At 38.6% G+C, this 20888-nt stretch overlaps 2 protein-coding genes across 5 annotated transcripts in view; one reads left to right on the top strand and one right to left on the bottom strand.

Moving 5' to 3' along the window:
* The window catches only part of LOC129762258 (uncharacterized), a 78846-nt gene that overhangs the window by 17220 nt on the left and 40738 nt on the right, over nt 1–20888 (bottom strand). For all 4 annotated transcript variants that reach the window (XR_008740590.1, XM_055760353.1, XM_055760354.1 and 1 more), the window contains exon 3: nt 66–171. Coding sequence is in view for 3 of the 4 variants with exons in the window: in XM_055760353.1 (XP_055616328.1) it covers nt 66–171 (106 nt within the window). In the remaining variant the exon portion in view is untranslated. The remainder of the gene's footprint in view (nt 1–65; nt 172–20888) is intronic.
* LOC129762259 (uncharacterized) overlaps nt 138–20888 on the top strand; it is a 48001-nt gene continuing 27250 nt past the window's right edge. Inside the window, exons 1-2 of the mRNA XM_055760356.1 lie at nt 138–308; nt 395–429. Coding sequence (XP_055616331.1) covers nt 290–308; nt 395–429 — 54 coding nt within the window. The 5' untranslated portion in view covers nt 138–289. The remainder of the gene's footprint in view (nt 309–394; nt 430–20888) is intronic.

Below are 20888 nucleotides of genomic sequence, written 5' to 3'. Positions count from 1 at the left end.
TTGAACAGAATAGGGTTTCTGCGAGAGTGGAACGTAAAAGAAAGCCTCTCAGCCGGAAAACATACCTTCCTTGGAGAAGATTCGTTGATCGATCGAGTCCGGTTCGACCAGATTGAAGACGTCGTCGCTCGAGGTGATGTTGCCCAGTTGCAGCGCAAGCTCCAAGGGAATCTGCGAAGGAAATAAGAGAGACACTGTATGAATATTACGTTCTGCTGCGCCGGAAAATTTAGGTCGATGGATTCAACCTTCAGCTTATTGTGATAGCAAGGTGCGAGAACTCAACGAAATGGTCATAAATGAAACAGGTGAGTTATTTCTTTCATTCACTTATGACCACCTCTAAATCGGTAATAAAATGTTGAAATTGTTGTATATATTTCCCGTACTTTAGAGACAACACTTACGGCGAAAGTTCTGTCCACGGAGGTAATTTAAATTTAATGCAGACTATAAAAAGTACATTTTTCTAACGAATGCTTTTATTCTTAAAAAATAGCTAATTATATAAATAAGATAATTGTTACATTTTTTTTGTAAATATATTTTAACTGTTATTTATTCTGCTTAAGAAGGAGCACTGGAAACCTTTAATATAGCTGTTTAGAAACATTCTTAGCTACTTAGCTACGTTGATATTCTTCTTCACATGGTAATCCGTGGACTTAGGGGCTGTCCACATACCACGTGGACAGAAAATGCGCGATTTTAGACTCTCTCTCCCTCTCCGTGGACAAGCGTGGATACTAACACAATCTATTTCGCTTCCATTTGATTAATAGAAAGTTTCAGTAGAACCTTTCACTACAGAGGTATTCTCTATCGAATGAGAAATTATCCTTCAATTTTGACTTAAGAATAGTTCATGAAATAATGAACGCACAGCAAATCGATGGTCAAAACTACCCACTTCCCACTGCAAACTTGAAAATATTCTACACAAGGTCCACTTGTATTATTCATTAACATAGCTAGAGTTTATAACTCGAACATTTGTTATTAGATCGGAAAGATGTTTGCAACACAGACTTCAAAACCAATGTGCCTGGGGGAATTCGCTTTGCCAATGCATGCAAGTAGTGATGTCTAAATTTTTCCATTTTTTCGATTATCGATTAATTGTTGGGGCATTTTTCAATATTCGATTCATTCGAATAATTGTCTTTCAATATTCGATTAATCGAACGAATATTTATTTCTAGAAATAATCACGTATCACGTTGGCATTCTGGTCGCATGGTCTATCGGATTGTCGACGTTAGATGGTTGGATAAAAAATGTTGGATAAAAAAATTGTATAGCCTAATTCTTAGCCAAAAAATGCATTAATCTTGAGAAAGATTCATTCTTTCATTAATCGCGATTACAGTAACAATTATTCGATGTATTAATATTTTGATTTCAAATTATTCCATACAAAATTAATCGATTATAACTTCAGATATTCGATTATTTGAATTAGTCGAACGATTAAATTTCGTCACCAATCTGGGGAAAGTACAATTCCACCGATTACAATTTTGATTATTGCAGTAATTAGACAGTTAAAGATACAAAAAAGATTATATTTGACTAGTTTCACTCTCTGTAGATTTTTCAGTATACACTCGCTTTTTACGCGGGAGATACGTGCCGCGTAAAAGAAAACCGCGTTAATTCCAAAATCCGCGAAAAAATAAACCGTTAATTTTAAAAATCCATGTAAAAATATAACAAAACAGTTAATTATTAGTTTGAAATGCAACCCATTTTCTAACAATTGATTAAATTTTTTTTGCATGCTTCAATTATGATATCTGTATCTTCTTTTATTTTAGTAGCTACTAACGTTTGCATTAAAAAAAAAGACTTTTTTCGGATAGTGATAAAAAAAACTAACACAGATAATTGAGTTTGATAAATTCCCTACGGAAGGTAATTATATTAGCTTACTTGCAGAAAAATTCTACGTCCTTGCAAGCGGCCTTCCGGCAGTTAACAATGTTGCCATGGGGGACGAACACATGCGTGTAGGCATGTTTTTGAGTTCTTTCTTGTTTTATTTATCAATTCTTTCTCAGTTTTCACGACAAAATTGTTGGAGTAGATCTTACGCTACAGGTTTGCCCAGAAATTCTCGATAGGGGACGTTGGGCGGGTTCGGCGACTTGGGTACCACATTGATATCCAGCCGCTTCATCTCGATCGCTTCGAGCAGTGGGACGACGCCAGATCCGGCCAGAACACCGTGTCTTCGCCCTCATGGTATTCCTTGATGAACGACGCAACTTCCGGCAGGCACTATAATTTTTGCCCGTTCACGGCCAGTCCGGAGCTAAAGAAGAGCGGCTTTGACGTTCTCTTCTTGTTGATTGTCAGCCACAGCAGCACCTTCTTGGGGAACTTGGTGTGTGAAATAAACTTCACTTCGGAGCTCACTTCCTTCGTGAGGGAAGTAAAATACGAAGTGCTCTGTCAGTCGTTGCCATCCAGAGTGAGATAGGTGTTGACACCACCGCCACGTCGCGATTCGCCGGGAAAAACGACTTGACCATCTTATTCAGCCGCTGCCGCTACGTCATTGCCTGCAGCTCCGAGACCAGTGGACGGGATTTCCGCTTCCTGACATGTATGTTCATGTTTACCAGATACATTTTCACTGTTTAGTCGGTTGCATCGACCTCCCGGCCAAGCGCACGCAGCAATGTAGCCATTTTTCCCTCGATCTTCCTTTTCAGTATCCTTTGGAGCTTTTTGTTGATCAGGGTCGTCGGCCGTCCGGAACCGGGCTTTCTTTCGATGCTCTGATTGTTGTCCAATAGTGCCAAGATGTTGTAGAGTCCGGAACGAGCGTATCCGACGTCCACAAAATGTGGCACGATGTCCGTTCTCGACGCGGCAGGGTACCGTTCTTCGAACGCGCACACATCTGAACGGAGTAGCTTCACTGTTATCGCCATCACGTTTAGAGTTCGACTGATAGAGTTGTGATTTTTTTTCTGCTGACTCATGGGTTACTATGATTGATGCTGCATGGGTAGTTTCGTCAGTGCGTGAAGGTGAGCAATTTTTGCAATGCAAACCTTAATCAACTTATTTCGTGAAAAATCACATCAATTAGCATATTGAATTTTTACGCGGTTGATACGTGCCTCGTAAAAAACGCGTTAATTTAAAAATCCGCGTAAAAATTGACTCTAGTGTATGTTATCTTCTTTTCCTGAAGATGGGGTAAACAGCACAAAAGTAGACGGCTTCTACACACGCACTGTTTTTGCTGGCATTTGACAGCTATCTTAGCGTAAGCAGAAGGACAGGTACGATAAAATGGGTTGTTTGGCATTCTTCGCCGACTGTAAACTTAAGCGAAAGTACGGAGTTTTGGCAATTTTCATCGTTTTTTCAATAGAAACTGTTTTCTATGTTACTGAAATTATTATTATTATTATCTATAACCTAGAAAGCATAACAATACTAAGTACGAAATAGAAGGCAAAATCACCTTTAAGGCATTGACTGCAAGATCCAGAGTTTTCGTTACGGATGGTCGACACTACACCCAAAATTGATTTTTAGCTCATGTTTTTTCATCCCGATTTATGACATAAGAAGAGACATAACATAACAGAAAATGTCATGATTCACAAATACTGGTAAGCATTTGTATAATATACATGGTACAGCACTATAAGATTAATACGAGCGAGTGAAACAAAAGACAAATAAGCTTTCCGCATACCTTGCCACATACACGGCCCAGACCGAGATAGATATTGTTCTCTTTCATGCGCTCCTTTTTTACTCTTAGAGCCCCCGCACACTACTGACTTTTTGACGTAGGACTACGTCTAACCGGAAGATATAGGGGGTGAAATGGAAATCTAGGCACTGAACAAGTAGGAAAAAATGCAAGATTTGGAACGCTTATAACTCGAGCATTTCTCAATAGATCGCAAAGGTTTTTGCATCAATTGATAGGAAATATATCTACGCGTCTATCATAACGAATAACATTTCATTTTTCTTGAGATAAATAATTGAATAATTGTGAAATATCAAGCATTGTCCAAATGCACTATGTGCCCATTTTTGATTGGTCCATTTTGTGCTCCTCAAATCGTACCGACCAAAACGGGCAACCAGAGCAGCAGCGAAATAGAATGAAGCACGATTGGAAAGGAAAAAGAAAAAAAATGAACGAAACATTGGTCGCAGTCTCACACATGCGTAATTCTCTACCAGCCAGTCAGCTTAAAAATCCCCGCTCCGCTGCCGTAACGATCATTCTCATTCAAACCGTACACCACATCGGTTCGCATCACAACACATCAACAAACCAACCCAAGCAGCCATGTCTGGACATGGTAAAGGAGGAAAAGTGAAGGGAAAGGCAAAATCCCGCTCGAACCGTGTTGATCTGGAGTTCCCCGCATGGGTAGCTAGGCCGAGCGCGTTAGTACCAGTGCACCAGTCCACCTAGCCGGCGTTATATAGTTTCGGCCGCCGAAGTGATCGAGTTAGCTGGCAAAGCTGCTCGCGACGATAAGAAAACCCGCATTCGGAACAGAACACATTCGGTTCGGTGGACATCAAGACAACAGGCAGTTGCAGCGAGTGGCGAGTGGCAAACGCAAAACGGCATCAGGTAGCAGAAGAAAAAAGTTTGTTCTTTATACAAACTGCTTTGGTGGCAAATCCAGAACAAGGCGGCATCAAGGGCGTTCGGAATGGTTTTTTTCAAAACAACGAGTACTAAGTTTTCTAAATTGGAACCATTCCATAAAACAAGGCGCTTTTCAGGGCCATTAAACCTTCCAAAAAGAGTTTAGGAAATACAGTTCAATGCTTTCTAAAACATTATCCAAAATAATAATAAAACACAAATTGATGTTTTCATAATTTGTTTGCCAGGATCTGATGAGTATGTGAATTTGGCAGTTGTTCTGAGCTTATTGATAGTTGGGTACTTTCCTGATTATTCAATTTTCACCAAATCTTAAATATGTAACAGATTGAAAGTACAGTAATTTACAATTAGTTCGACATTTAGCAAATTGGACGGACATGTAATGCGACTTATTTAGTTGGACATTTTTGTAAACATAGAGATCCAAATTATGACCCCACATTGAAAGTCGACACTGTACCACTGTCATCGCAAATGTTCAATTACAGGTTAAAATCGCCTCCAATGCGACACTGAGTGGCACTTCGGCGCGTCGCATTAAATATAATTTACTGTACAACATGTCACGAGCTGGAAGGGAAGAAATTTTCCAACTGTGAAAGCTGTGGCGAGTGGTAAACGCAATCGTTAAACAGGAAGGTTTAGTCGAACAAGATGGGGATATCGAGTGATAACAAAACAATAAACTCTTCAAATTAAAGATAATTTTGTGATCCTGAAAAGGACCCTTTTTAGCCTGCATGTGAATCCAACGAGCGAACAAATCGTAATGAATGTATTTTTATGCCATCGCTGCCTTTCAACGCTCTTTCGTTCATCTCGTTGAACTCGCCCCTTTGGCTGAGTCTGCCGATTTGTCTCTATCCTGTGACCGTGTACCGCTAAAGTACAAAATGCGCGAATCCGCTGAAAAATATCTCATTCTCTTTCAAACCGTAAATCAGTGTTGGTGGTGGTTGTATGGCATCGTTTCACATCACATCGCATCAACGGATTGGTGCCGGAGCACCAGTATACCTAATAGCGGTTATAGAAATTCGGCCGTCGGAGTGCTCGAGTTGGCTTGCAAAACTGCTCACGACAATAAGAAAACCCGTTTACAGAACAGAACACATTCGGTTCGATGGCTACAACTAGTTTCAGCGAGTGGCAAACGCAATCGCAAAACGGCAGCAGGTAGAAGAAGGAAAAAGTTTGTTTATACAGACTGTTTTGGTGGCAAAACCAGCCACCGTAAAACACGGCGCTTTTCAGGGCCATTAAACCTTTCAAAGAAGAGTTATTAAAAGTTTTTCACAATACCAATGCATTCTAAAGTGACATAATATGACATATAATATAAACTGATTTATTTTGTTTATGGTTGTTCTTGAACTTATTGGTTTGGGGTCTTTTAAATTGATCATTCAGTTTTCACAAACCCATGCATGGTTTCCGAATTAAAAGTGGCTTCAAATTACAACACATTGTATGCAGGATGGCATTAACGAATTTTCTCGTTACCAAGAACTGCTTTCTTTGGTTGATAACTGATGTTGAAAATTGACTGACGTTACATCTGCATTGTATAGAAACATAACTAAGGAGCAACATGATGAGCTATGTATTTCCTGCTGCTCTGTCCTTATTTTAAAGGACTTTAATCCTGTGTTAATTTACTATTGGTTTTTCAGAACGCTTATAGCTAGTTTAATTCTCGACAGATCGTAGAGTTCGTCTCCAAAACCTCAGTTCTTTTTCATTTCTATTTACTTTGTTTGCGGAGATACAAATCTTACAATTCATTCGTCTTCGAAACCACAGTTTAAGGTACGGTAATGTGCTCAATAGTGAAATATATGATAGTGAATAAGCTGATGACCACCTATGCATTCCCTATCACGGCCATCATTTTGATTGTACGATATGTGCATACGCCGAAAGATGCCCGGCGTTGAACATTTAATAAGTACAAAGCCTTCAGAAAAAAATCAAGAATCAACTATGAGATAGTAAGAAAAAATTGATGTGGAGTCGATCTGGCGTAGTGGTAACATCCATGCCTCTCACGCTAAAGATCACGAGTTCAATTCTCACTCCCGACATTCTTCCAAAAATGGAAGTAAAAAGTGACGAACCAGCCAAATGAGTTAAAAATCACTATAATACAGATAAAAAAAAAAGAAAAAATTGAGAAAGTTTGTAAAAAAAAAGCAAAAAACACAACACAAAAGTTCTTTTCAGAACCCCCAACATGTTCATAAAGAGTAAACAGTAAACTAATTCATTTTTCAGGTAGATAGGTGGGTATTCACGTAGGAGAAGAAAATAAAACAATATATTTAAAAAATATATTTAGCAAAAGCTATTCCCTTTGTATAGTCCTACGTCACTCCGGTTATGTTCCCGACATTACCCACCCGTTTGTTTTTTTTCAGCCGACAGTTTGATCGGATCGGCCTACTGGTGCAAAAACCGACCCAACTGAATCGGTGTAATGTGCGCACATGCATACCTCTCCGTACTGATTAAGGAGCCGACCTAACTATCGGTCGACAAGTCAGTCTGCAGTCTTCGGGGGCTCTTAGAAAACACTTTCCAACTTCATTATATGATCATCAAGCATCATTAGCCATGAGCATAGCGTGGTCGTGTAAAATAGCGTTGCATTCCAGCCGGCCTTGCTTCGATCCCCATTGACGTCGCATATATATTTTTTTGGCGCAATCCCAAATGAAATGAGAAAAGAAAACAGAAGAAAATTGTTTGTATGTATACGTGCAGTCATATATACAAACCATTTTTAAGCTTTTAAAACAGCTCATTTTTTGCGCATTTGACTCTCCAACACACGGAATGGCATCATTTCTGCCAAAGATGAAATGTTTTCTGCCAACGCTAGTTTGGGTGTAGTCAGGATGCCCGTTCTGTACCATATTCTCATCAAGAGCTCAAACCAGACGATTTGTGTTGCGACTGATCACTTACTTTTGCATTCAGTACTTGCAGTTTGACTTCAACCAATTCCTTTTTCCTTCTTTGAAAACTAAAACTATCGATAAATTCATGCTTGTAAACCATACTATCAAAGCGAATATTCTGGAAACAGTTATGCGTCACAAGTCACTCCGTTCTACTGAAAAAGACATGGGGCCTGATTCTTGAATACACTTCGAATACACTTCACGGTGGAAACGGAATGAAACGTATCCGCGATGACAACGGTGCGGTGTCGACATCTGGATACGAGATTAGTTTCCCACCAAACTTATCAATATAATATCAAATTATCTTCAGATGAAATTTTTGTATGAGATTATGATATCACATGAAGAAAACAAAGTTTTCCACTCACATTGAATACCAGTTTGATACGAACAAGTTAATTTTCATCAATGATTTTTTATTTGAAAAGTGCTCATTCTGCCTGAAAACTCATTATTATCTTCGACACTTCACTAACTCGTAAAACGTAGTTCAATGGAGTGCCGTTTATTTCGTTTCCACCGTGAAGTGTATTCGAGAATCAGACCCATGGTTGTATCAAGAAGAATGTTTCATGACAGCTAGAAAGCTAAAAAAAAGTCAACTAGGGCGTGATAAGATGAGCTTCAGTTCAGCTTTGCCACGTATTTTTAATCTGAGCTCGATGAAACTTTGCAAGATATACATTGTCGTTGGTTTCGACGAATCTTGAGCTTGAGCTCAAGTAGACTGTACACTTCGTAGTTGCTCTCCGTGATTGACCTGAACCAACCAAATTGCACAAAGAACACACAGAATGACGCTTGATGTCGTTGGTTTCGACGAATCTTTGAACAAAACTACAGAGAGGCTGCAGATGGATCTGAATGTCAGATATTGTGATGAAGAAAAGAAGAAAGTGATAATTCGTTGCATGACGTCAATATTCTTCGGACGTTCTCCAGCATCAGATCAACTTGCAGCTTTTAACGAAGACCTGGGAAATACAACTTGAAACAAACATCTTCTGGTGTCATTGAACGCCACCAACGTGAAATGGTCATTTCACGCGAGCTGTAACTGAACTTCCAATATGGAGAAGAAAAACTCTTGAATTTGGATAGTTTCGGATTGCATATTTTACACGACGCATCCAAAGATGGATGGATTCAAAAAACTCGCCAAAAATTTACGACAGACAAATCCTACAATTTCGTTTGGGTTTCGAAGGAATATTAATGCTATGTTTCATTTAGGAGGGATAGCATCAATGAAAATGTCGAGCTGGTTAATTCAACAGGCTGATTTGAAGATTCACGTTCTATTTATCTATAAGAGAATGAAAGCCGGAAGAAAGAAGCGTTGGCGTTAAATAAACCAAAGTTAATTAAACGACTTCGAGAGGCTTAAACGGAATCTCTCGGGGTGAAACTAATAGCGAATTCGTTTTTAAAACTGAGTCAGTTCCAAACTGACTCTGTAATAAAAAACGTTTTCAGTTTCACGAATGCGGCGGTTTGTTGGTGTGTGTTATATAGTTTGATTTGTTTATATTTGCGATGACAAATGTACAGTGTCGACGTCTGGTGGCGATATTAGTCCTTGGGAGGTAAATTATTCTCTGTCAGATCAAAAAGGCCAAATGCAGTGTAAAAATATAAAAGTTCGAATGAAAATTTCTATTTCATATTGTTTGATTACCTAACACATGTAGTCCTGACACTCACTAAACCTTTTGTCGAAGCATTTCCCGTTTGTGCTACAAATAATTACCATCAAATATAAAATCATCATCAGGTACAGTTTTCGTTCAATATGTTTTTTCAAGCACCCGAAGTATAATGCCGTCTACGCGAGTATACTCTTCAAAATCAGAATCCGAATTGGATTACGATTTCAATAATACAAAAGCATAAGCAGCAGGTGTTCCATTTTCATCGTCTTTATTTTTAGATTTTCCAAAACAATACTCGGAACTTGACAGTTCAGTATAGTTGTATTGGTGAATCCGAGTGCGAACCCGTGAAACATCTCAGTACGAGACTAACTGCTTTCGGGTTGAACCTAGTTCGAAACTGAGTGAATAAAAAAACGTTTTGACAGCAGTTAGTTTGGCACTGGGGTTGAAACTGAACAATAACGAATTCGCTATAAGAAAGTTTTGCATAACGCAAAGAAGGAAGTCGAAAAATTGCAAGAAAAAATAGTAAATTGTAACAGTTTCGTGAGATTGATCCGAATGAACATGAAAATGACTGATTTTGTCATTTTCATTAAAGATAACCTTGAACAGCATTGATAAATCCAATTTCTTATCTTTTATGACACTTCTCAGCCGTCGTTTAACTCAATTCTGAAATCACAAACAATTCTTTTCTTGGAAGATATCGACAAACGTTCATAAATTTTATTGTTTTAGCTAATTAAATGTTTTAACAATTACAACTATCGAACGAGTACAAAATTTAATCATTAGCCATCATCTGAAATTTTTCTGGAAAATACTGGAAAATCAGGGAATATCGCGGATTTTTTTCGGGTTTTGAGTCGACACCCTGCGGGCTTCAAAATCAATATGCCTGGGGGAATCCGCTTTGGCAATACATGCAAGTCGGGGGTATTTTTTTACCCACCGAAATGTGTTTCCCTAACACGGATTTCAAAACAAATGTGTCTAGGGAAATCCGCTTCGCAAATACAAGCAAGTTGCGAGTACTTTTGTACACGTTTGTCTTTGGGCAGACCGAAATATGTTTCCCTAACACGTGCTTGTGAACTGAGGAGTCTGGGAAAATCGTGTTTGAAATCAACAATGAACCATTACAGGTAGATCTGATTGGGAAAAGCATAGCCAAGCACCGAAACTTTGCCATATTCGATTGGCATTCACTTCTAAATCCATGCTGAATTATACGATGCAAAAATCAAATTCAGACGTTCAGAAGATTTGGGTTGCAGAAGGAGCTCTTGCGTTTCATACTTGTGGCTTGTACTTCGGTACTATTGCACTTGATGTTTGATGACACTGAAACCGCCAAAAGATCTCTTGTGGTCGTAAAAAGACAGAAGCCATCATTTCCGGAGTATGTTTACCGCATGGGTCGCCTAAGATATGTTATCATATGTTTAATAAATAAATTTCACCTGTTTTTATTTATCTATATCTCAAAGAATTACAACGGTTTGGTTATAATCATAACTGTGACTGGTGTCCTGATTTTCAACTTTTCCTAAGTGCCAACTATAAGCTAACTGAAAAAATTCTCAGACTTTTTTTGCCATTGAACTGGTTACGTAAAACGAATTCTTTCTCGCGAGGAACATAGAAATGTCCATGATAATCTGCATCTAAAGCGTCTTGTTTTGGTTATCTATTCACTCAATCCGAATATCGAATTAAAATGCTGAGCCAATTCGTGGCCTTGAAGGTAACATAGAACGTTAGCATGACGAGCAAGTGTGAATAAAATACTAAATAGCAGGCTGTATCCCCACCGGTGGTACAAAGTAAAGCCGAAACAACTCTGTAACTTCGCACACAGAACGAACCGCCGATTTGAAACCAGTTTCTAAACTACGAATGGCCATGTTGCTCACAAAGACGCGTATCGAACGCCAAAGGGCTATCAAACATCGTACGTAAACAAAATCAATCAACCTTCAATCCGTTCATCCGGGTCGTCCGTTGAAACATGCGAATTGTTCATTCCCGACAGATCAACCTAAGAGGGGGTCGTTGAATGGGTGCTAGAGCAAAAATGAAAACATTCGCCGCCAACACAATGTGACTAATGTTGTGGCTGCTCGAGCGCCACATACCACAGCAAGTTCTCCTTCGGGGCGGGAAAGGTGAATGCAGCCCTGGGCAAAGATAACGGAGTCTTGAACACAAGCCGGTTTCCCTGCGGAATGTCAACAGCATCAACGATGTCGCTACATTGGCGGTGATGATTAATCTTCGATTATTGGAGCTATTCCAGAACCCCCCACACGTTGGTGTTGTTTTACCGCATGCCAACACACCTAGCACAGGAGAGGACTGATTCAGTGGGGACATTCATCATCCAGCGCGTTGTCGCCGTCGTTGCGGTCGTTTGATTGGCATGCATAGAATTTCACTATATGACTCATGGATGTCATCCTCCGCATAAGGTGGTAACTTTTTGTTTATTATGAGGGGTGCCCACGAGAAGCTGTCGCTCAAAAGCAAAAAATGCTGAATTGTTTTCGTGTCGCCGCTGTTGATTATGAAATGCCATTTCTGGCAAGGTGAGTGTGGCTCGGGTTGGCTGTCGACCGTCAGAATAAGCGGTACACGCTGGTTAGCGCGCCAGCGAAAATTATCCACCCGCCGCGCGCGTCCGCCGTGACTCTGGCTGCTTGTGATTGTGCGCTATAACGAAGTTAGCACGTCTCGTGATGCGACTCAGTGGCGGCTGAATCCACCACGGTGGGGTAAACTAAGGCACACAATTGCTTATTAAAACTGAATGCGCGGACTTTATTATTTGCTTTGTGATTGCTCTTGATAAACAGTCGTAATAAACTGCTGCCCGGCATAATGCCCGAAAGCTTCCGTAGTTCGTCGTCACCACTTTGCGACACCACGTTAATAGAAGAATTGCGGCGAAATTTATGAAAGGCACATGTGTTATTGTCGTTGATACAATCGGACTATTTGTACAGTTTGTTCGATTTACGTTTTGCAGAACAAGACAGGGAAAACTTGTTATTACCGAGCCCTGCGCCGTCAGCCAGCGCACGAAGGTCGCATTTGTTCCACCCGATATCATCACTGAACAAACATCGAAAAAAAGCACAACAAATGTATTTGATAACGCATTATTGCGCTATTTGCGTTCGAATTTCTCTATTGTATGACAACGGTTCTGTTTGCACTGGGTAAATGTTGGAAGAACTGATATCTGATAGCTATTTTTAGTGACCAATAATGCACTGACTTTCCCTTTGTTACGCGTGTTATCTTCATGGTAAAGATGATGGGAATTATTGTTCAATTACTTACTTTACTTTTCCGGCGACATTTTTTTTTCAGATTCAATGTCGAACGAGTGAGCTTATCCCGAAATTGTCGTTCTCGCATTGAATGAATAGTTGTCCATATAACATAAGGTCTTAAAATAAAACGGAAATCTACCGATTCAAAAGAGCTCAGGAGCTCAGGACATTCCAATGCAATCAAGGTGAAAAAGTTGGGAGTCACTGGTATAGTTACTCTGGTAACAACCATCACAATAATTTAATGACTCACGTGTCAACAGAATTGCAAAAAAAAACTAGAAAAAGGCATTTTTGTTAAACTTATTATTCAAAGTTATTGTGGTATTTTTAAGTCCATAACAGATGACCCATTCCATGAGGTTATGCACCAGAGAACCAAATTTCAAATCTAGTTTTAGGAGAAAATTTAAAACGTTATTTGAATAAGCACTAGTTGTATCATGAATTTTGTGTAACAAATTTAATTTTTATGTACCAACCTTTGGAGAGGCAAGTTTTAAAAAACTAAATAATTATATTTAAAATATTTTAGGTTTTCACTATTTTTATGTTTCTTGAAATATCTCTGCACATGCTTAAAGGGTGTGTCACATCAAATAGCATCACGGAAAAAACGTTGTAGAAATTCGCCCAGTAGACCGATCCTTTTGAAAATTTTAGACAGTAAAATAAAAACTATTAAACAATTTTTGGCATTTTCTTTTTATTCATACTTCGAGCCCAAGCCCGTATGCTCGCACCTTCCTCTTTACCCCGTCCATAAGGTTCTGTACAACGTCAGGTTGTAGTTTTTTTTTGAACAGAAATCCATTTTCTCTTGAAGTCCGCCTCCGATTTGACAACTTTTGGGTTCTTCCGGAGGGCCTGCTTCATAATCGCCCAATATTTCTCTATTGGGCGAAGCTCCGGCGCGTTGGGCGGGCTCATTTCCTTTGGCACGAAGGTGACCCCGTTGGCTTCGTACCACTCCAACACGTCCTTTGAATAGTGGCACGAAGCGAGCTCCGGCCAGAAGATGGTCGGGCCCTCGTGCTGCTTCAATAGTGGTAGTAAGCGCTTCTGTAGGCACTCCTTAAGGTAAACCTGCCCGTTTACCGTGTCTGTCATCACGAAGGGGGCGCTCCGCTTTCCGCAAGAGCAGATCGCTTGCCACACCATGTACTTTTTGGCAAACTTGGATAGTTTCTGCTTGCGAATCTCCTCCGGAACGCTGAATTTGTCCTCTGCGGAGAAGAACAACAGGCCCGGCAGCTGACGAAAGTCCGCTTTGACGTAGGTTTCGTCGTCCATTACCAGGCAATGCGGCTTCGTCAGCATTTCGGTGTACAGCTTCCGGGCTCGCGTCTTCCCCACCATGTTTTGCCTTTCGTCGCGGTTAGGAGCCTTCTGAACCTTGTATGTACGCAGGCCCTCCCGCTGCTTGGTCCGCTGGACGAATGAACTTGACAAATTCAGCTTATTGGCGACATCCCGGAACGAACTTCTCGGATCACGTCTAGACTGCTTAACTACGCGCTTGTGATCTTTCTCACTGACGGAGCATCCATTTTTGCCGTTCTTCACCTCCCGGTCGATGGTTAGGTTCTCGAAGTATCGTTTTAGTACTCTGCTGAACGTGGATTGGACGATTCCCAGCATCTTACCGATGTCCCGATGTGACAACTCCGGATTCTCGAAATGAGTGCACAGGATTAATTCACGACGCTCTTTTTCGTTCGACGACATTTTTCCAAATTTACGAAAAATTGACAGTGAAGCATGGCCAACGTGATCTATACACTCTTATCTGATTTTAAGCGAAAGCTGAAGATATAATTCCTAAAAATTAAATTTCTACAGCGTTTTTTCCGTGATGCAATTTGATGTGACACACCCTTTAACCAAACTTCAATGTCTATATACCATTGAATGGGTGATTAAATGCTTATTTGAAGAGCCGTGGGTAGACCTACGTTTCATTTTGTAATTTATGAGAAACAAGCATTTGAAAAACAGGTATTTTGAAGCGTTGTCACGTCACAAAAATAGAGCATTTTTTAAATTTATCACATGAACATAGGTTCAAACATTTCTATACTTGGGTTTCTCTTCAAACAATGAAGGTCAACAACCCACAAAATTTGGTCGAGATCGGTCCACAAATAGAGGAGTATCAACTGTCTCCAGAAGTTGTTGTCACGTCACGAGAAGTATAGGGCGCTTGCAGCGTGCATATGTATTAGTGATCTGTTGGGCAGGCAAAAGTGATCGCTCCATAGGAATTATATGGAGCGACAAGATTGAGCTTTGTTTAAATAATTATTTTAGCGAAATAGTTATAAAGATTACGCGCTAATCTATATGAATAACATGCGAATATATGTTTCTTCACATAAAAATATTTACTTTTAGCGTCAAAGCCATACACACGGGGAAAAATAGAAATTTCTGTTTTGGCCATGATTCATATCAATGGAAGCAGATTGATTATTCAAAAATTTTCACAGAAATAGTGCAAACTGCACATTGCGATTGTATAGCCGGATTAGGTGAAGTGTGCTCCCATTTAGGTTTTAAGCTTTTTGCTGGTCTCGTGAAAGAATAAACTATAACGAATATTCGTGTGCAGATATCCTTAATCGGCGGCTAGTTCCGCCAAAAAAGCAGTTGATTATGTTGAAATTAAGGACATTTTCAGCCTGAAATATCAACCAACTCTCAGATATGATTTCCGAGTACCCGAATGCTCTGCGGAGAAGCTAAATACGTTTATAAGAAAATTTATCGGAAACGGAAAAAATCCATCGATTGACCAATTCATGGAAATACAAGGAAGCATTCAAACGTGAGCTCGAGACTCTGTGACTTTGATCTAGGTGCGAAAATGTTGATAATCCTTTTTCTGCCAATTTTTCGATTCCAATCTAATGGGAGAGTCGCTCAATGAACATCGCGAAATAGGTGCTAGTAAACTAAATAATATGCGTTACACAAAAACTCTTGTTCATAAAATAGCTTGCCTAACTGTTTCACAAAGTTCATGTTAGCTCTATGCACTATTAGAATGACCGTAACTCTATTTAAATCATCTACAAGAACGCCGATTGATAAAAATCCGCTTCTGCTGCATAGACACTACGAATGTAAACAAGCGAATGTGTGCCCAACACATGCTCTGCATGTATGTGTAGCAAGAGCCCTATACGATCCATTCCAGTGTGACGTAACAATATTTTGACTCACTACAAACACTTTTCTTCGCGTTTTCATGAATAAAGCACAAAAAATTAAACGATGTTGTAATAAAATTACGAAAATTTCTAACAAGAATCATCAGTTGGAGAATACTTTATAGTTAGATTGGCTTGTTGTCAGTCAAATACTTTTGTAACGTGGCAACACCTGACTTTTTGCTGTTTCGGACTGTTGAACATTAACCCATTTTAGGCCAAGTGTTCGAAAAAATCGAACAGCAACTATGATAATTTTTCATATCTTTGGACAGGAACCATATGGTAATGTTTTTGCACCAAAAGATAGCTTAATTTATTAGCTACCACTTATATCGATTTCATTTAATTTTGAGTAACTTTATTTGATAATAAATTCGATTTAAAGCAAGAATGTTTGGAAGGTGTTTTCAATTTCAATTAAAAACCCTAATAAAATACAAAAATATGTGAAGTTTTGTACAGTATTGCTTTGACAAAAGAACATGCATTGTGATATAGAGCGAAAATCATTCGATTGAGCCACATACAGGAAAATAACAGCCGGGGAAATTGAGTGTTCGAAAAATCGAACGTTGGCCATAACGAACTTTTTTTTTCTGCTGAATAAAAAAACATAGCAACAAAAAAAAAGCAACATCAACACATCTAACCTCCGCTGCGCATTTGGATTTATTTGCTTTAGAAGATGGAAGGTTTTTCATTTATTCTTGCATTTTCAGTTGTGAATGTTTGCAAATATCGATTAATTTAGGAAATATTATTAAAAATCTGTATGATTTTTTGTCCGTAACAACCTTAGGTGATGGCGGCCCGTAGAATTTCTTTTGTGGGAGAGCTGGAGGAAATGATCAGTACGTGTAACAAGGATTCTAATGAAATTTTTTGTGTGAATATTCTTCCGCCGGGCCGAATAATAACCTCCCAATCTTCTATGCCATTGTTTTTTACCAGTACTCTGGTACTTTGCAGGTTTTGGAAAATGTTCGATTTTTTCGGGAAATGGATAATTGGAGAAACTAGTTTTTAAGCATTGACATTTCTCAACAGTTAACAATAAAAATAACAGCATATGCTTTCGTTTCAAAGGAAAAGCCTTTCAGTAATAAGTTAAAATACATGAAATAAGAAATGCCACATCTCACCTTAGGTGGATTAATTTGGATTTGTACTTAGAGACCTCCATTCTTCTGTTCTTGTTCATCCGGGAATCCAAAATTGATGCATTTATGAATACCGTATATTTGCTAATTGAAGTGACTTTTAGTTCGCAGTATGTTTGTACTTGCAAAAAAAAGTGCTGGTTTCGGCCAATGTTCGATTTTTTTAACAGTAATTTCCCGGAAAATGGAAGATGGGATAAAAATAATTCTTGAACATTGGAGTTCCTTCAGCGTTAATAATCGAAAATACAACTATGGTTTTCATCAAAAAAATTATTTTTACAGCTTGGTCGTTAATGGGTTAATGATTAATTTAATTAATTACAGTTTCGTTTCAAAACATACAAATAATCTTTCTCCTATGTTTTATCAACAATATATGAACGTAGATTCCATTATATAAGATATAATCTTATTTCAACTTCCGGTTTGCTGATGGTAGTATTTAGAGACGTCGGTTAATCGTTCGATTAATTCAAATAATCGAATATCTGCAATTATAATCGAGTAATTTGGTATCGAATAATTAAAAATCAAAATATGAATGCATCGAATAGTTATCACAGTAATCGCGATTAATAGAAAAAGAAACCATTTTCAAGATTAATACATTTTTAGGTCAAGAGTTAGGCTATGATTTTTTTTTATTCAACAGCGACCATCCGATAGACAACCGTGATACAAAAAATCAGGAAATGGTAAATTTATCAATATACTGAAATATCATTTCATTCAAAAACCATGATGCTACTCCATGTTTATTTTACAATTATATTTAATGCAACTTTTAAAATTATAATATCATATTTTTTTTATTATGCAATTTCTGTTCATAATTATTACAAGAAAAAAATATTCGCTCGATTAATCGAATACTGAAAGACAATTATTCGAATGAATCGAATATTTAAAAATGATCCGACGATTAATCGATAATCGAATAAACGAAAAACTTAGACATCTCTAGTAGTATTGAATGCTAAAAAAATATGGAAACCCCATACGATATGGGCTTACCAGCGGAAGTCGAATATCGTATTCCGATGCCATTTTGGAATCGAGGATGGTGACTTCCGGTTCGTCAAAAACGGGTATAAAAGACCGGAAATGGCATGAAATCCCACAATACGATCATGAATGGTAATGTTGGCTTATATCCATGCGTGCGCGAAGAGGAATAAAACAAAAATAATGTTTGATAGTGAGAGATAGGATTTAAGTGAGAGGGAGATAATGTTTGAGTGGAAAGAACTTAGCTTTAGAGCGACGTGTGGGGTAAACAAAGAAAGTGCACATACAAATGCACACGCAAACATCAACGATCAAAGTGATCGTCAAAGTCAAAGTCATTTTCAACACGCCCTTGCACAGGTATGTGCGCGGATGCATACAAAGAGTTTATCAAGAGTTCCTGATAGCAAAATCAAATGCGTTCCTCCTGTAGTGAGCGCCACTCGATGAACCAAGATTGTGCTAGCCATTGATGGCAAGCGCTAGAGTGAACGTGTTAAACAATCACGATATAAAAACTGGTTGTCGATTCAGGCCCACCCCGACTTTTCCCAAATAAAGACATACCGTGTATTACAGGTAACAGGTAGATTCAATTTATATAGCTTATTTTGATGAAAATATCATAAAAAATTAAAATTGGCTTGTTTCGCAATGTTTCACAATCTAAAAGAACATAGAATTCATTTTGCACATAGGTCGAATATATTTTTTCTATAGTCTGTATATGGTTTAAACTGATGAAAATTGAAAGCATTCCCGATTCCTCATACATTTGTTCTGTAAATTTGTGTGCTTTCCCGAACAGAGCTGTCAATAACGGGCAACTTATGCAGCCGCAAGAATTGAAACAATGAAGAGCGATAGCGAAGAGAAATATTCTCTCTATAATTTAAATTGATACAAATTGAAGAGAGCATAGTACTGCTATCGGCACACGTGACGAGGAAGAGATTTTATATCAGCTGAATGTAGTTGAGTTAAGCTACCGCTAATTCGCGTGATAATTTTGGTTGTTAAGCAAATTCATGCGAACGGTTCCCGATGGGTAGGAAATGCAAAATATTTGTCTAATGGCACTAGTATAAAAACGTTATACAACAAACAAATAATTTGTAAAAATTATCAAGTTTGACGTCAACAGCGAAGTAAACTCCACCCTTGCATAGTAAGTAAGCTGTCGCTTGCGTATAAGTATTACATCTCCTCTGAGAAAAATTCTCAGAATCTTTCTGTGCCCGAAAAAGCAAAGATCGCTTATTCTGCTCGTTTTGTGTTTTATGTTCCCCCTCGAGTTGTGAACGCTAGCGAATATTTCACATGAAGTGTGTTTCGATGCTTCATTTTTATCGCTGCAACTGTGTGCATCTGTTAGACGCATGCTTGATGCTTGTTGAATGGCGATGCACGGAAGATGTCTCTCGTTAAATACTCAGTGCAATGCGTGCATTGGTATAGAGAAAAAAAATTGTGGCATTGACCATTTAGTGTATTTTTCTCGCAAAGGCAATGAAGGATCGTTGCTTCTCGAAATGATTCTAAAAAACCACGCAAGCCATTAAAACTTTCCAGGGTCCCTGGAACTTTTTACTAAAAACTTATTTATGGAATTTCGATGTATTCGCAAATAATATCCGGAATGATAAACTAACAAATTTAAAAAAAAGATTGCGTAGTCCTACGTCCTAAGCGGTCGTGTCTCGGATACAACCCCTTGATTTTTCTTCTGATAGGCTAGAAAACAATTGAATTAGCAAAGAGTTGTTGAAATGGAGAACTGATTTGCACAGAAGACTAATTTGATCAAATCTTCTTCTTCTTCAATGGCACTAACGTTCCTAGAGGAACTTCGCCGTCTCAACGAAGTATTACTTGCGTCATTTTTATTAGTACTTAGTTAAGATTTCTATGCCAAATAACACGCCTTGAATGCATTCTGAGTGGCAAGCTCTAGAATACGCGTGATCACAGTGCAAGTCGGAGGAAATTTCTTTAACGAAAAATTCCCCCGACCAGAACGGGAATCGAACCCGAACACCCGGCATGTTAGTTATGATGCTAACCACTCGGCCACGGGTGCACACAATTGATCAAATCTAGAACAAACAAAAATATTATTGGATGCAAAAAATTAAAAAAACGAATTGAATGCGAAGTTATATATGAAGCAATATGATATATAGGGGTGAAAAAATATATATGAAACAGTTGGAACATGAAGGTTGTTAGATAGAAGACAGTCCTGATAAGGGCCCGAAATCTTCAGAGGTGAGAAATGAAGATCGATTCTCCTCTCTGTAGCTTCGCTGCGACTAGGACTACTTCGGCATTCGCCGTCATCAGAAAGTGAATTGACTAGAAAATTAATTGACGAGGGTAGAGAGCGAGGATGACTGATGAACTATTCTAGTCAATACTTGTTCTAATTGACGTGACTAATGAATACAAATCTGCCTCTTCATTCAACTGACTTCAATCCACACTTCTACTTCTCCCTGACACGAACCTGTTTACCCGCGTACACAATTTTATTTTTACGTCCATATAAAGTGAAACGAAAAGTTGATTTCTGATGCAAAAAAGTAGTTACACCATCAATGAACGGTTTATTGTCTTCCCACCGTGAACTCAAACCAACGAACTTATGCGAAGTTATGCTATAAAGGTCCTCGCGTTAGTATTAGTAAATTGCGTGCAGTTTGGGAGGAATTCTAAACAAAATTCAATTTATCTCCGAGTTCAATTTTGTGAAAAAAAGGATACAGAAAAACGGTTTTATATCAACAAAATTCACAAATTTTCATATTCGCTATTTCATATGTGTGAGTGATTTTCGTGTACGATACAAAAAAAATCTGGCTCACCTACGTTGAA

Source organism: Toxorhynchites rutilus, chromosome 1 (assembly GCF_029784135.1).
Source record: "Toxorhynchites rutilus septentrionalis strain SRP chromosome 1, ASM2978413v1, whole genome shotgun sequence".
Taxonomy (NCBI): Eukaryota; Metazoa; Arthropoda; class Insecta; order Diptera; family Culicidae; genus Toxorhynchites; species Toxorhynchites rutilus.
Note: the sequence above shows the minus strand (reverse complement) of the source record. Positions and strands in the feature narration are given on the sequence as shown.